This window comes from Acanthaster planci, linkage group LG14 (genome assembly GCF_054643075.1).
Source record: "Acanthaster planci isolate LZ-2023a linkage group LG14, COTS_SCS, whole genome shotgun sequence".
NCBI lineage: Eukaryota > Metazoa > Echinodermata > Asteroidea > Valvatida > Acanthasteridae > Acanthaster > Acanthaster planci.
In genome coordinates, this window is record NC_141790.1 from 9,561,640 (window position 1) to 9,578,142 (window position 16,503).

The window sequence follows — 16,503 nt, forward strand, 5'->3', positions numbered from 1 at the left end:
TTGCTAGCCGCAGCCAAGTAATTAGGACCAGGCTCATTATACGTGCCCATGAAAAGTGCCGTTGACCTTTTACCCTTGTCTGGGTCCAATGGTTTAGGTTTCGTGTACGTGACGACGCTGCAAATAAGTTGACTCGCCCAAACAACCTATCAGTGTGAACTTTGCTTTGTGACCATCGGTACATTCTGGGAACGGCTTAAAAATGCCGAACCTGAACAGTGCTGAACATATGGAAACGGTAACGAAGATATGATCGCTGAGGTAGTTAGCATGTTCATTTTGTTCATGATCCCTGGCTATAACGTACTCTTCTGAACGAGCGATACTCAACATATTTTTAGTCGAATATGCATTTATTACAATGCGACGCTATTGTCCACTTGTTCTTTACACTAAAAGCCCAAATCTACCAGGCCATAAACCATCGTGGAAAATACTTGTTAATTTTTTTGTAATCGAAGGTTTGTGCTTTTCTTAATGGATAATAAGCCATTAAGTGTAGTCCCGTTCTCCGTCAAAGAAGTTACTATATGCAGAAAAATAGACAATCGTATAAACTTTGTCGTGAGTAAAATAAATTAGCAACAGAATCAATTAGGAAAGGTGTGAGTACATGTATATGAAATTCCATACAAACGAAGAGGAGATATAAATTCAAATGATAAACATGGAAACAGAATCAAAGATGAGCGCACAAAATGAAAATAAACCTCCATCCAAAGAAAACCAAAGCAAAATGTTCTTGACTGTGAATGAACAGTTCATTTTTTTCATGCCTCAGTTGACTCGAAATCTTTGCCAGGTTCGACTCGCTTGAGTACCGGGAAGAGAAACATGAGTATAGCGCAGCCGAACTCGATGCCCCCCAGCACGTAGAAAACTGTCTTGTAGCTCGTTGAGATATCAAACACCCAACCTGTGAAATTGATAGAAATGGTAATCAGTTAAACGCTGGGTACATCAAAGTATGAATCCTGTGACCTTGAAGTTTCACTAGAGACGTTTATACAAATTCTGCCGCAGTGAACTTTTCGTTCTTGGATGGAGCGATAGGCTTCAAATTGTCTCTTTACACAAAGGCCGTATCTGAATCTGTTGTCTAGAGCTTGGGCTAGGTCTTCACTCCATTGGAAATACGCACAGACAATAGACCTAGCCGTAGTTCTGGAAGCCCGTTTCGGACACAGCCTAAACAACATTTTGGCTCTCACTTTGGCAAATTCTCCGACGCTTGCCGGGTGCAAAATGTTATTTCTTATTATAATAAATGTCATTATAATCTTACAAAACTTGGCATAATATGCAGCGGTATCAAGCACGGATTTATCTTCGTGTTTGACAGGTTTCAAGACCCATAACCTGACCAATTCTCAATATCTCCAAAAGGTTACAGGTGGATTCTATCTCGTTTTATAGAATACGTTCAACTCTCAGTCAAATGGGAGATTTTAACGCATGTATTCCATTGTAAATATTGTGAAATAAAGTTTCGAATCACCCCCGTTAGATTTTTGATCCCATTCAACTAATTAATGATAATGCTTTGATAAAAATGTTTACTTAATACCTGCTGTTACTGGTCCCAACAATCCCCCGATACCACTACAAATGTAGTAAATGCCTAAGCAAACGGAGAACTGTCGACTTTCGACGTATTTCCGGGTCAAGACAATAAAGACGGCGTACATCACACCTGTCGATAAGCCGAGGAGAAACGAACCGACTGAAAAACACGCATAGCTATCGGCGTTCATAAGGAGCAGCGAGGCACCAGCCACAGCAGCGCAGCCGGAGCAGACGATCTCGGCCGACAGTTTCCCGCCGATGAGCAGACCGTTGCTGAGGTGACCCACCAGTACACCGATGCCGTTCACTGTGAGCATTGACGCGGCACTGGGAGGTGTCACGCCGAAGCTCAGTGCCCGGGGAATAATGAAGGGTGTAGATCCGCAGTACGGAATAGCTGACACTATTGAAACAAGACATAGCAGGCCGAAGCGATAGCTCTTCCGGAAAACGTCAAGTCCCAACGCAGATGTTACCCTGCTCAGGAGAGGGACTTTGAGTCTTTTATCGCTTTTTACGGTTTGGGGTGGAGTATACGTGCGTACATTTCTCTGTTGAGAACTTGTGTAAAGCTCATAATCGTTCATGTCAGCATCCAATGTAGCAGGAGAAGTAGCAGCTTCCGTTGCCGTGGCAACCTCACCTCCATTTTCTTGTTCTGCTTGAGTCTGTCCCTCCAAAGAATTCTCTTCCTTTTCCAAAGAAAGAAAGTCTTTATTTGAGTTTGCGTTCAGTTCTGTCTTCTCAAGTGGAGTTGGCCGAAAGAGCAAGGTCAATGCAATGGTGTTTGCCATCATTGCGGAGATGATCAGCAACGCTCCTCGCCATCCGTAGCTGTCTAGAAGAAACTGGACGAGAGGTGGCGCTGCCATTTTCCCCATCCCACATCCAGAATACGTCAGTGCGTTGGCCATTCTATAGCGCTGATTGAATTTCTGGGCGACCGCAACTAGTGAAGCGTTCAGAACGATTCCCAAACCAACACCTGTAACGCCGGCAAAAATAACGACGGCCAATGAAAGTAAGGGGCACCAGGGGTGGGTTTCTTGGACTGTGTTAACTTTGCAAAAATCTTTTAAAAGGAAGTTCCTGTTGATCTCCTATACATCCGACAAAAATGTGGAACACAATTGAAGCATTTTAAAGAAATGATTGAACATCCTCCTTGATTGGAACACACCTGTGCAATGTATATTATGCCCAAAGTGATAAACAAAAATGATTGACGGAGAAAGCTGAAGCGTACTGTTATGCCCCTTGCGTACCATTTAGAGCAGCTGTGATGTACAACTGGTAGATACTGCGTACCCAGACGCTCCCGAACACACCCAGGACTGCCAGCAGTTCCCCAACAATTCCAGTCATTCTGCAGCCGAAGCGTTTGACCATCAAGCCTCCAATCAGTCCTGCACGTTTTTGATGAAACAAAGCATCATTTGAAAGAACAATACATCAAATTTATGATATCAATTCGGGCGGATTCATGTAAGACCAAAGGCCAGAACAACTCAGCAGAAATCGACGGAGGGAATCAAAGGGATGGTTCGCAGAAATCGCTCTAGCGTTTTCTGCTTTCTGTTGTCACTTTTGAAGTGAATTTACTTCAAAAGTGTATTTTTCTGTCTTAGCCGTTTTCTGCAGCCACAGAGTGGGGTTGTGTCAACAAGACACTCACTTCACCTGTCCAACAAATGCCTGGAATTTCTTCCTTGACAGGAAAGATCAAATAAGGAGAGCATGACACCTCTCCACAGGTTCTATTAATTGAGGCTTCTGCTGCAAAAGTGCTTCAGCATGACTTTTATTGTAAAACCTTATTGCCTGTTTCGGACGTTTTAAGTGGGCTCGCTGGGCGTGTTCCCATCAAACTAAGAGAAAACAGATTAACAACGGTTCTTTTCCGGGATTGGAACTACTAGACCTGCTGTAAACCCCAAAGCGCTATTCCACGAAATCGCCCTCCCCTCAGTACTTCTTATCTTGTGTCCTCACAAAATTTAATAATGCTGATCTCGCTGTTGCCTTATTGTAGTGCATATTATAATATGTTACCTGCTAGACTGTAGCGTTGCAGCTGGTGAATAATACAGTATTGCGGAACAGGTGGACGTTATACGAATGCCATAAAAAATTGGTGTTTGCAGCTGTAAACAGTCTTTTTTCCCCCGACCCATTTTGGTGAACTTCCCCGGATATCACCACAGTGTTTGAATGAGTATTGTGAAGATTGAAACTGTGATACCAACACGGCAGCAGGGGGCTGGTGGGCCCAAGGATGCAAATGAATGAATCTACTGGACAATAGGCCTGAAGAAAATTCCTTTACCACTGCAAAAGGTCAGGGACGACATGATGCTCTGGACGGCAGCTGTCTGCTTAGCGCTCGTCTCAAACTCGTTCCTCCAGCTCAGGTAGAGGACGTCATTAGCCCGCAGACAGCACTCCACGAGGGCAAAGTTTAAGTGGGCTGCAATGACGATGGCTATCGCCCATATGCTGTCCCGGGTCGGAGGGCAGGAACGAACCGAAGTCATGCGTGAAGTCGCCATTGCAAGTTTTATCTTAGGCACTGGCAATGAATACAGCCCATATATTAGTTAATAATCTACACACACTAGACTACGTTTGAATTATAAACTTCAGAGACAGTCTTAATAGTCATTGGCGTATGGAATGTTGAGAGGAAGTGAGCTCTTGCCAAATAGAACTTTGAAGTCCTGTTAATACAAGAGTTGACGTTATGAAAATGATACTGCTTAAGAAGAAGGTAGGCGATTGTTCAGATAGAGGAAGGGTTCTGGCGTTGATTAGGATCACTAGCACAAAGTTCCGTTTCAAACGAATAACTTTTGCTGTATCTAATTCAACGAATTACAATCGACTTAACTGCTTCAAACGTCGATTTTCTGTTGAACGTAATGCAGTCTTTCGACATGACACACCATCTCTGATCAAATTTGTTGCAGGTGATTTTTAAAGGAAATTTTTGATGATCTGTTCAATACGTCTGCAGCTCCTCCTTCCAAGAGAAAATGTCACAACCTCCACTGATATGGTCGGATCGGCTGACTATGATGCTAAATACGAATTCAGAGAAAATGATTCAAAAGGCAGCCTCGGCAATGTTCATCTCTCACACAAGGTTGGTAAATGCTTCGAACCTCGACTTTCTGCCAGGCCTAATTCAAACTTTGCACTATTATTTGAACTTGAACTCAGACAATAGGGCCAACGGATGCATATAGAGGGATGAACGTTACCGTTGGAACTTTGCACAACCAATATCTGTCGTACATAAACCTAGATGCGCCTGCAGTCACTCAAAAAAAGGGGTAAATGAAAATATGAAAAACGGGAAACAACCTGTTTCATCGAATAGTAGGATCGCTGAATCGCTATCACAGTAAAATCAGTATGCATGCAGAGCTACACCGAACCGTCGTCGTCATGAGATCCTGGTTCCCCCTGTCCTGTATTCACAAACGTGGTGTCGTTGTCCGCATGATTTCGGCTACGGCTAAAACAAGAACGCATACACGTCAACAGAAGCCCCTAGCCATTTTCCTTAGACTTAGGTAATTTGCACAAAGATTGACGTGTCCATAGAGCCCTTGGACTTTGTATTTCCTATCTGAGTCCTGTTGCTAAAGTTTGCGTGTGTGACAATGCTGCCACTAACTTGACTTGTCAAAACAATATGCCGATACAACCGTACCCTTAGGACCTTTGTTCCCTTATGCAGACGACCTAAAATGCACATGGAAACTGGTCAACAGAATGAACACCTAAGCATTGATAAGGTATATTATTAGCATCTTGACTATCTTTATGGTGTGCACTCCAGCGCCAAAGGGGTAATACTTGGAGTATTCGAAGTCAAAGATGCGTTTACTCTTACGATAAGGTAATCGTGAACCCTAAAAGAGCCGGGTTATTTTTGCTCATCTCACAGCTGGGGGGCAACAACTTGGCTTTGTCTTGTTACATTTGTGGAATCTCGGCAAGCATGTTCCCTTATTATCAATACAAATGTGAATTTTGAACTCAGACGTATAATTTTGTTGATAGGTTCATTTGGAATTCTAGGCTACACGCTCACCACGCTCCAGCGTGCTACACGCTTGCCACGCTCCAGCGTGCTACACACTTGCCACGCTCCAGCGTGCTACACGCTTGCCATGCTCCAGCGTGCAGCCCGCGTGCATTGAGCACGGCAGTGGAAAAAGTATACATTTTAGGCTCTATTGTCTTGGGAAAAACGCGCGCTGCGCAATAGTGGTAATCCGTTTTTTACAAAAAAGGTGTCCAAATGACTGAAACGATATACCCCAATACTCCCAAAGGATTAACTTCCTAAAATAATGCACCAACGCGAAATGTTGAGGGGGCGGATTCGGATTCCGGCTCTTTTGAAGTTAAATGGTATCAGTGTTTTGATTCGCCACCTTAACCATAAGCTCTAAGCTATCCCCCAATAATTTAGTTTAATTTCTATCTAATTTAACATTGGAATGTTTGCAGTTTTGTTTTATAATCAGCCCGCTCGTGAAAATATAGGCCATTTAGTTGTTAATTAAAAGATGTTTGGGTTCCTTACTTTCTGAATACACAATGTTTTAATCTTGCATGCGATGTCACGTCAAACGGCAGGCCAATAGAAATGACTGGTAGGCCTTGCAACTTTTTTTCCCAAACACTTTACTATCTTTGGGTCTTCCTTGAAACAAACAAACCACCCCTGCGAATGAGTGATTGGAGGCAAAAACGTGGGAAATATTTTCGCAAATAGAACACAGAGACCCATCCGTTTTCTTCATGAGGAATCATTACGCAAGTACGATGGCCTGAAAGGGACCTCGGTTCGCACGACTCTGCATGAAGAGTATCCCATTCCAATTCGCTTCGTAAAACTGATGCCGATGCTCTGGATGGAATCTTCAGAATAATGTGTCTAGCTCTATTCATGATTACATCTATGGAGCCAAGGAGGTCGAATGAAAGCAAAGGAAACCCCTTTATGCCGTGCACATAGGTATAGCAAAATTCATCCAATTACTTTTGGAACATTTTAGACCATACTGTTGAATACTATAGGCATAGGTGCTGTTTCTTAATTTAAATTATACCACTTGTGTACACTTAACAAATACAACTGGTTATCCTCGTCTCCTGGATTGACACCTAGGCTAAGCGTTTTACGAAATGCATTTTTAATAGCAGTCAAGCCGACAGGGAGATAAAGCTTACAATAGGTTACATAAGGCTTAGAAAACACAGAAATAAACGATAGAATCATCAAGTCTACAAAATACATCGGTGAAAGACATAATCAGAAAAGACGCCAAGAATGCAAAATTCATAATGTTGTGGCCTGTGGTTACGTCAGCGCCCTGATGGGGTGAGAGCTAATTAATTATGCAGCGTGCTGGCCACTTTGTGCCTTGTGCGGACAGAGCCTCAACATCCACAGTAGCAAATAGTCTCTCGGAGTCCACATTCCATTACTTTATTTTGGTGATACTCTTTATTTATCCTCGATTGTGAAGAACTAATTTATAAGCACTGTTTCGTTGATAATCAGTGCTGATTCCAGTGTATGCAACGGTTGAGGGTAATTACACTGAGCGGTTTTTTATGAATGGCGGAGCAATATACATGTATTTAGTCACGGCTTTGTGGCTGTGGCTGTGGGCGTTGGGTGTTCTCAAACTTTCCAGAGTGCGGTCTTTTATCGCCACTTCGAACTGAGCAACGACCAGGTAAGAAAATTCCTTGCTTTCGGTACCTTTTCTAGGTTATGTCACTTCACTTGTATCATCGTGACCACTGATCGCCATAGAGCATATTAGTTAGTATTATACTTGAGGCTAATGACATTTTAAGTCATTTTGGGAGTGTTTTCTTAATCGTATTTGTGGGATTCCTTCACAATAGATTTCTATGCCTCACACGTTACGCATTGACAATACATGCCACGTTGCATTACTGTTGTATATACTGTGCATGGTAGACCTCGCGTGTGACGTACGCGCTGTTTATTATAGAACAGCGCATACGTGGAACTGCGCTTTGCATCGGTGGGGCATGACAACTTTATCCGTGGTTAAACTTTCCTGGGCTTTCTAGAATTATACAACGTACATTCCCAATGCAAATATATATGCTTATGGATATTGTTATTGATATCGTTTATATACCTGTACTTGAATGTACTGTATTGTGTTTTTGACAGCAGCTCGTGACTTTTGGGGCTTAATTGCCTGCATGCTCAGACTGTCGCCAGTAAACCTAGCTCTAGAACTCATCACTGTCTGATGAGCTACCACACCGGGGTAATTTATCAAAGTGCATATGTTATATTTCAATTACATGTTTTGCAAGACCACTTTTGTAACTCCGAGAATAATAACTATTGTGTGACTATATTGTACTTGTTTGTACTTATTGTATTGTTTCTTTAGTTTTAACAGCTATATAATTATTTTACATGCAAGGTTTGTTGTGGCGTGCAAACTCCAATGCTGAAATGAGACTGATGAGCCATTTGGAACAAATTCTTGATCGCATATCCCGTGTCTGACTCATCCTAGGGGGAGTGTTCTTGGTGCCTCATCATCCAATACTGGAGGATGGACCTACCACCCCATCACCAGGGGCGGCCTAGCAATCCACGTCTGGTAACAATAACAAACCATGAGTAAATATAAAAACCAAATGTCAAACATGGGAGTAGTGGGGGGGGGGGACAATCCAGCACAGTTTGACCTTTAACCTAGAAAAGGGAAAAGGTCACGAATAATGCACATTATAATAATATGATATTGATATGAATAGGAATGAAAATGCGTGAAAATTTATGGCACAAGATGACCTTTTGTACGGGATAGGAAAATAGCATAGGGTCAGAAAGTCTAGTATGACCTTTAGTAAGGGATGACCTTTTGTACGGGATAGGAATATAGCATAGGGTCAGAAAGTCTAGTATGACCTTTAGTAAGGGATGAAAAATGCATGTATGTGCCATAAATTTTAACGCATTTTCAGTCCTATTTATATCAATATCATATTATTATACTGGTGCATATTACTGACCTTTTCCCTTTTCTAGGTCAAAGGTCAAACTGTGCTGGACAGTTCCCCCCCCCACTACTCATGGATACAGTACAGAGGTAAAGATGAACATGCAAAATGGCTCAAACATTCCTCAAAACAAAACACAAAGGGAAACGTTGTCAGTGGTGAATCTGAATTTTTCATGTCTCAGTTGACTTCAAATCTATGCCTGGTTCGACTCGCTTGAGTACCGGGAAGAGAAACATTACAACGGCACAGGCAAATGTGATGCCTCCCAACACGTAGAAAACTGCCTTGTAGCTCGCTGTAACATCAAACACCCAACCTGTGAAAAGAAAGGGAAGGACAGGATGGAGAGAAACTAATTTAACTGAACTTTGACACTCTCCTTTCATTTTTTAAAGTTCCGTACCTTTCGGTTTAAATGCACTGAAAAATTCACTTTTAGAAACATTTTAAAATTTATCTATGCTTTCCGGGACTCTTAAGGGCGCTTTTGCTGTGGTGCCTTCCAGGGATGACAAGTTCAGTGCATGGGCTCGTCTGTTCAAATTATAATTCCAGAATGTACCTACTGAAAACAAGTCAGAGAAATGAATTTGTGCTTGCTTATTGCTCTTCAGAAAATCTACAATGAATCAGCAAAAATCTACAAATAATGCAGGGCTTGTGTGCATAAACTAATATTACATTTTATTTTTTCTGTGATGACATCACAGCCTTGCTCATGAATATGGATTAACTCATTGGCATAAAAACAAAGAAAGCAGTAAAACGGCCCTTGAAACGGTTAAACTAAAGTTGAAAATAAGGTTAATCCTGCTGAGAAACAAAGGTGTATTTTGAAGGTTTGTATCAAAACCAGTTGATAGCAACTACCCTTTGAATTTATACCTGCTGTTACCGCTCCAAGCAATCCACCGGTACCAACGCAGATGTAGTAAATTCCTAAGCAAACGGAGAACTTTCCACTTCCAACGTACTGCCGAGTTATGACAATGAAGACAGAGTACGACATACCGCTCGATAAGCCGAGGAGGAAGGAAGCGACAGACAAACACGCGTGGCTGTCAACGTTCATAAGGAACAGCGAAGTACCAGCCACGGCTGCACAGATGAAGCAGACGATCTCAGACGAGAGCTTCCAGCTGATGACCAGCCCGTTACCAAGGCGACCCAGCAGGCTACCAATGCCGTTCAACGTGAGCTGCAGCGCGGCCTCAGAGGGCGCGACGCCAATATTCTGCGCTCGGGGAATGATGAAAGGCCCGTGTCCCAAGAAAGGAATGGCGGTTGCGATTGCAAGAAGACAAAGCAGGCTAAAGCGGTAGCTTTTCCGGAAAACATCAAGTTCCAGTGCAGATGCTATCCTTTTCAAAAGATTGACTTCAGGTCTTGGTTCAGTATGGTTGGATTCTAGAAGAGCATGTGTACGTAAGTTTCCATTTTCAGCACTTCTACGCATCTCTGAATAGTTCATCTCAGCATCCCTTACGTCTCTTGTACCATAAGGAGTTTCGGTGTTGATTCCTCTCTCAGCTTCAGCTCCATTCTCTTGTGCGGGATGAGTCTGTTCCTTCGAGAAATGCTCTTCCTTTTCCCAGGAAAGCTTTTCATGTGAATTGGCGTCCTGTTCTGCCTTCTCAAGCATGCGAGGTGGCCGAAAGAGCAAGGCGAATGCAACGGTGTTCGCCATGATTGCAGAGATGATCAGCAACCCCCCTCGCCATCCGTAGTCGGCTAGGAGAGACTGAACAAGAGGTGGCCCTACCATATACCCCATCCCGCAGCCAGAGTGAGCGAGGGCGTGGGCTGTCCTGAAGCGCCGCTTGAAATTCTGGGCGACTGCAACCACTGAAGCATTGACAATAATTCCCGACCCAACGCCTGAAACGCCGGGAAAATAAAACAAAATATTTGATGAAAGTGTAAGTAGCAGGTAGTGCGTTTCATGAACAATCTTAGTGACATCCGCAAATATTGATTTCTTCTTTGAATTTGTTATTTAGTGAATTTTTTTTTTACTTAGATATATCGGCCCCAAGTCGACCTATTATGAAAAAGCGCCGTAAACGACCAAGGCAGGGCGCACTTTTCCCAGCAGTGCAAGTACCTTCAGCACAACTCACGCGTCACCCAGTGCCCCGAGCAGGGTCCTGGGAAGGGCTGATGGCCTTGCACAGATTTTAGTGAAGAAAACAGGGTCACAGTTAATGGCGCGCAGGGCACTGTGGGTAAATTTCTGAAGGGCGCACGAGCTCGCTCAGTGCGTGACATAAGCGGCAGTTATCAATTCGAAATTCTTCCTCATTGCTCAAAATATTCACACTACACTTTATTCGATCATCCAAAATTGATCTAGGTAACCAGTGATTTGAAATACATGGCTAAAAGACACGTGATCAGTGTACTTACTGCGAAGATAAATTACCACACTGTGATTGTACCAAGGCCATGTTTTTTTCATGATATAGCCGACACTTTGCCCGTGCCAAAGCGTTGCCATTGACGAACCCAAAAAATCGAATACCGCTTCACTAGCAGGAAGGGCTGACCTCGCGGTCACAGGTCATGAAAAATGTAGCCAATCACAGAGCAAAGTCATCAGGCCTTTCCAGCGGCCTGTTCGGGCCCTGGGCTACCAGCGAATCAGCTGAATTGTACTACGCCGGTTCGCGAATGACTATGGGATGCACGCGTTCCTGTGCGTCGCTACCAGCAAAATCAATACTTGCCACCAACATGGCTTTTTTCAACTGACGAGAGGGTGATGCTGCTCAAGGCAGACAGCGAGGGCGAGAAAGAAGGAAAACGGAACATTTAAAAGAAATGATGGAATGTGCGTTTAGTGTTAAATACACCTTTACAGTCAACATTTTTGAAACTGGTTATTTCTTTGTCACTCCGAATCACCTTCAGACCCCGATCGACTGAAAAATGACAACTGAGCTCTATCAAACCGCCTCAATTCTACACGTAGAATTGCAGCAACTCACCATGAATTATGGTTGTGATGTACAGCTGGGAAATGCTGCGTACCCAGGCGCTCCCGAACACCCCAGTGACTGCAAGCAGTCCCCCAACAATTCCAGTCACTCTGCAGCTGAAGCGTTTGATCATTAAGCCACCGATCAGACCTGTATATATGTATATACATATTTGTGTGGAAACAAAACATCACTCGGAACCAGAACGTATTGATATTGGGGCGCCGATTCACGTCAGACTGAAGGCCAGAAAACCTCAGCAGAAATCGACAGAGGAAAGGGAAGGGTTCACAGATGAAATAGCTAGAGCGTATTCGGCGTGATAACTGCGCTTCTAGACTTAATGAAAAAAAAAGAAGAAAAACGGGAAGAAAAAAAGGAGCTAGTTACGTGATCGGGTTCCACTTTAATAAAGGACTCATTTCTAAGAGGCGGTTTACTGTATAAACCTGAGACTTGGCACAGGCATGCACTCTGACCGTTAAAAGCGTGTGACATTACGTCGATGTCATTTGGCATATTACAAGTGATTTCAGTCTCGAAAATGAAGAAATTGGAGCCTCATATATTATTAGTTATTTTTATTCATTTTTACGGTAATTCCTTGTTCCAAATGACGTCACACTTTGTTCCTCTATACATCAGTTACATTTTGCTACAGTTTTTCGAAATTGTCGGTTTTTTAGTTTATTTACATTGACTATATATAATGATCCATTTATTTCAATGCTGCCGTAACTCAGCAAGAATGATACATGACATTATCTCCAGGCAAACATGAATTCTTAATTCTGATTGATCGATCCATGACAACAAACAGTTTGATATGTAACTGTATTGCATGGTTCATATCAAATCTCACATAATGCGCGCTTCTAACTCAACGCACTCTGCTATTTTTGCGCTAAACGTCAAACGCACAACTACAAAATTTACTTTTAATTCAAAGGTGCAGCATTTACTCGCATGGGCCCATATCTTTATGTTCTACATGTTATTTCAATGCGATTCTGTCATTCTGTTATACTACAGTATATTATCATCAAGTTAGACATACCAGATTCAACAAAAATATTCATATCTATAACTTTTGAAATGAAAGGAGTAGCATGTTCATATTTTGACACCTGATAAGGCTGTAACTTTGGTAATTTTACTGTTCAAAGCAGAAACTTGGCAACATCGATTTTGGAAGTTTTACCTTGAATGTGGAATTTGCTGACAGAAGAGCAATAATGGTATTTTGGCCAGTAAGATATCTGAGGGATTTCGCTCACTATGAAGGCCAAGATGTTTTGACCTATATACAGCTTTTTCCAGAATGTGCAAACTGTTGGCTTTCTTCTTTGCTAGAGGATAACAATTTTGACAATGGGTGGCAGGCTGGTAACCAGGAGACTTTGGGAGAGCAACCGGTACAATACGCGGGGGAAGCTGTAACGTGTGCACTAGATGTCCACTTTCAAAAGGAATCCTGCTTGTACCATTAAAAACGTCCAGTGGTAACAATAACCCAAGAACTCAATAGGGCAAATCATGGGAAAGGGCTCGCTGGGATTCTAGATTTGCGAATTCTGGGATTCTAGAAAGAAGTGTATCTTTCATTCTGTAGTTTTTATTCAAACCAAGGGAAACCCGAAAATGCATTTTCCTTCTTGTATTTTAGGCAATACTGTCACAGCACGATACAATTGCCCAAGATTTTCTCACCACATATGGAAAGACCAATGTTGACCCTAATCACAACCAAAAGAAAAAAAAACCACTTGACAAAGGAGTCCTCTGCTAAGTTGAAGTTTTGAGGGGCAACAAAAGGGTAAAAATGTCAATTTTGCAAGCTGTAAAAATTTATTTCAATGGAAGCTGTTAAAAAAGCATAAGGGTGAATCTGATAGCAATTTTTTTTTTCAAATTGAGGCAAGGATGTTGCTTAAGTGGTATATGAGTGGCTTTGTGAAATATTTTTGCATTTTGGTTAGGTGTTCTTTTTCTTCTATTTAACCCCCCCCCACAACGGAAGGAAAAAGAATCCCATATCATACAGACCCATATTGAAAGTGTTCTGTTACCACAGGAGCAGCTGAGAGACCAAGCGATGCTCTGGACAGCAGCTGTCTGCTTAGCGCTCGTCTCAAACTCCTCCCTCCAGCTCAGGTAGAAGACTTCAGTAGTCCGCAGGGAACACCCCACGAGGGCCAGGTTTATGTGGGCAGCAACGACGATGAAAATCGCCCATATACTCCCCTGGGTAGGAGGGCCGGAACGCACCGAAGTCCTACGTGTTGTTTCCATTGCCAGTTTTTATCTGAGGCACTGGGATTAATATACAGCATACGTATCTCGTGGTGAGTTTTTAACTCTTGGAACTCTGGGGATTACTCTCAATGTTTATGTGTGTACTGAATGTAGAGGAGACATTTACCTCTTTCACAACCAACTTTCGAGTCCTGCGTATACATGTGTTAATGTTGGGAGCAATATTTTGCATCAAATGAACGCTGAAACTAGGTTTTCCAATGCTCTGGCATCTTTACATTACTTGAAATAAGGTTCCTAAACTCAGAAAATGCTTTTGCGACAAACATTCCACAAGAAAGTCTGCACAACCAACATCCTAAGTAATTCACGTTAGCTGCACCTTCAGTGACATTAACACTAACCGTGAATAATGGAAACCAAAAGTACATGTACTGTGCAAAATGTCAAACAATCGAAAATCACCTGTTTCATTGAAAAGTAAGCCTGTCGTTGGTACAAAGTCGCAGTAGAGATCGGAGAGGGTAAAAGCTATGCCGAACCGACCACTTTATGAAATCCCCCGTTGGTCTTCTACACGCACACATTTAGTTTCCGTGTTGTCACTGACAAGTTACTCGGCTACGGCTGGGATTGATGCATACATCAATGGAAGCCCCAAATACACGGCCGCAGCCATTTCTCATAGATTTCTGTGCCTTTGCTAGCCGCAGCCAGGTTATTCGTACAAGGCCAACATGTGCCCTGACAAAGAGCCCCTTGACCTTTTACCCCTGTCTGAGTGCAACTGTTTAAATGGTTTCAAGTGTGTTACGATGCTGCAATTAAGTTGACTCGCCAAAGCAGCAAATCAATATGAACTTTGGTTTGCAACCATCGGTACTGAGGGAACATTCTGGGAACGGCTTGAAATGCAAAGACTGAACAATGCTTAAGATATGGAAATGGATAGAGGGGACATTGATGCTGAGGAAGTTACCATCTTGATTTTGTTCATGATCCCTAGCTATTTTATTGTGTGCACTTGGCCGTACGAGTAATATTCCAAGTTTTTTCAGTCGAATATGAATTTATTATACGACACAATACTCTCCTGTGTTCTGTTCATTAAGTGCGCAAACCTTCCCGGCGGTCATAAACCATCACGGAAAATATTAGGTTAAATTGTATAATCGAAGGTTTGAACTCTTTTGGTAGTGGATAATAAGCCATTTAGTGTAGTTACATTCTCCATGAAATAACGCAAAAGACACAGAAAAATAGACAAATCATAGCCACCTTTTCGTAAATAAACAAATCAGTACAAAACACAATGAGGAAAGATGTGAGTATAAGAAAATTCAATACCATTCAAGTGGAGACATACATGTGCTAAACCAAAAAACATACAACCCAGCAAGCACGCGCGCAAGCACACAGGCAAGCAAGCAAGCAAGCACGCACAGACAGACGGACGGATGAATCGATCGATACAGAGGTAAAGATGAGCAGACAAAGAGAAACATCTACGCTGAAAACTGTCTTGTAGCTCGTTGAGATATCAAACACCCAACCTTTGAAATTGATGAAGATGGTAATCAGTAAAAGCATTAGGTACATCCAAGAATGAATAAAAAGCTATGAAAAAGACGACAGTGAAATCCCACCAGAGATGTTTATACAAAGTTTTACCACTTACATTCTAGGATTGAGCGATAGGCCAGTGCCCCCCGTACACCCTGCGATTCAGTAACATTTTGACGCCACCTTTGACAAACTTTCCGAAGCTGTCTGGGTGCCAAATGCGGTGTTCTTTTACATGCAGAATCATACAACACCTGGCAGTATTGGAAATCGTATTAAGTACGGATTTGGTGCGTGTCTATTCTCAGTATCTCAAAACGTGAGCAGGTGGATCCAATATCGTTTTGTAGAATACGCTCCACTCTCTTTCAAGTGAAAGAATCCATCGTATGTACACAATAGTATTCCACTCTGAACTTTTTGATATCAGGGATCTCACTCAACACCTTTGTTTTTGGGATACAATTCCTGTAGGAAAGCATTGCTTTTTTCGACAGATGAGGGGGTGTTTCTGCTCAAAACGGTTACCTAGCGTTTTGGCAACGTACCATTTAGAGCAACAGCCATGAACAACTGGTAGATATTGCGTACCTAGGCGCTCCCGAACACACCAAGGACTACTAGCAGTCCCCCAACAATTCCAGTCATTCTGCAGCCAAAACGTTGATCATTTAAGCCGCCAATCAGACCTGCATAGATTTGTTATGAAACAAAACAGGCATTTAAAAGGTTTATGTCTTTAAATGTTGTCATCCCAGCCGTTTTCTGAAATCTTGGAGTGTCGTGGCCTCACCACTCAAGACACTAACTTCACCTGTTTTGGAATACCTAGACATTCTTCTATGACTGTGAGACTCTAAAGGATGGTGTTCTGGCTTGAAAAAAATACAGGCTACCCACTGCATGGACCATATTAGTCAAGTGCTCCTTTGCCACTGCAGAGGCTCAGGGACGACATGATGCTCTGGACGGCAGCTGTCTGCTTAGCGCTCGTCTCAAACTCCTCCCTCCAGCTCAGGTAGAAGACATCATTAGCCCGCAGGGAGCACTCTACAAG

The 16,503-nt window shown here is 42.6% G+C and overlaps 2 protein-coding genes and 1 long non-coding RNA gene across 6 annotated transcripts; 1 reads left to right on the forward strand and 2 right to left on the reverse strand.

Annotated features, from left to right (window-relative positions):
* Window positions 1-35: 35 nt before the first annotated feature.
* LOC147796823 (monocarboxylate transporter 12-like) lies at window positions 36-8,192 on the reverse strand. 3 transcript variants are annotated; one of them, XM_087145602.1, is made up of 7 exons: window positions 8,054-8,192; window positions 4,930-5,083; window positions 4,454-4,643; window positions 3,893-4,135; window positions 2,832-2,972; window positions 1,694-2,551; window positions 36-916 (listed from the first exon to the last, which is right to left on the reverse strand). In XM_087145602.1, coding segments are annotated over exons 3-7 (1,389 nt in total). In that variant the 5' UTR covers window positions 4,455-4,643; window positions 4,930-5,083; window positions 8,054-8,192; the 3' UTR covers window positions 36-770. The 3 variants fall into 3 exon arrangements, with proteins under 3 accessions (XP_087001728.1, XP_087001726.1, XP_087001727.1); XM_087145600.1 differs by having other exon boundaries at window positions 38-916; window positions 1,568-2,551; XM_087145601.1 differs by lacking the exon at window positions 4,454-4,643 and having other exon boundaries at window positions 38-916; window positions 1,568-2,551.
* LOC110980781 (monocarboxylate transporter 12-like) lies at window positions 6,734-13,919 on the reverse strand. The gene is made up of 4 exons (XM_087145603.1): window positions 13,697-13,919; window positions 11,637-11,777; window positions 9,535-10,527; window positions 6,734-8,965 (listed from the first exon to the last, which is right to left on the reverse strand). The coding sequence occupies exons 1-4, from the start codon at window positions 13,917-13,919 to the stop codon at window positions 8,820-8,822; spliced, it is 1,503 nt and encodes a 500-aa protein (XP_087001729.1). The 3' UTR covers window positions 6,734-8,819.
* On the forward strand, window positions 7,284-16,473 carry LOC147796824 (uncharacterized). Of its 2 annotated transcripts, none has more exons than XR_015427661.1 (3): window positions 7,284-7,325; window positions 13,702-13,972; window positions 16,338-16,473. It is a non-coding gene; the product is annotated as an uncharacterized LOC147796824 (long non-coding RNA). The 2 variants fall into 2 exon arrangements; XR_015427660.1 differs by lacking the exon at window positions 7,284-7,325 and adding an exon at window positions 8,106-8,243.
* Window positions 16,474-16,503: the final 30 nt, after the last annotated feature.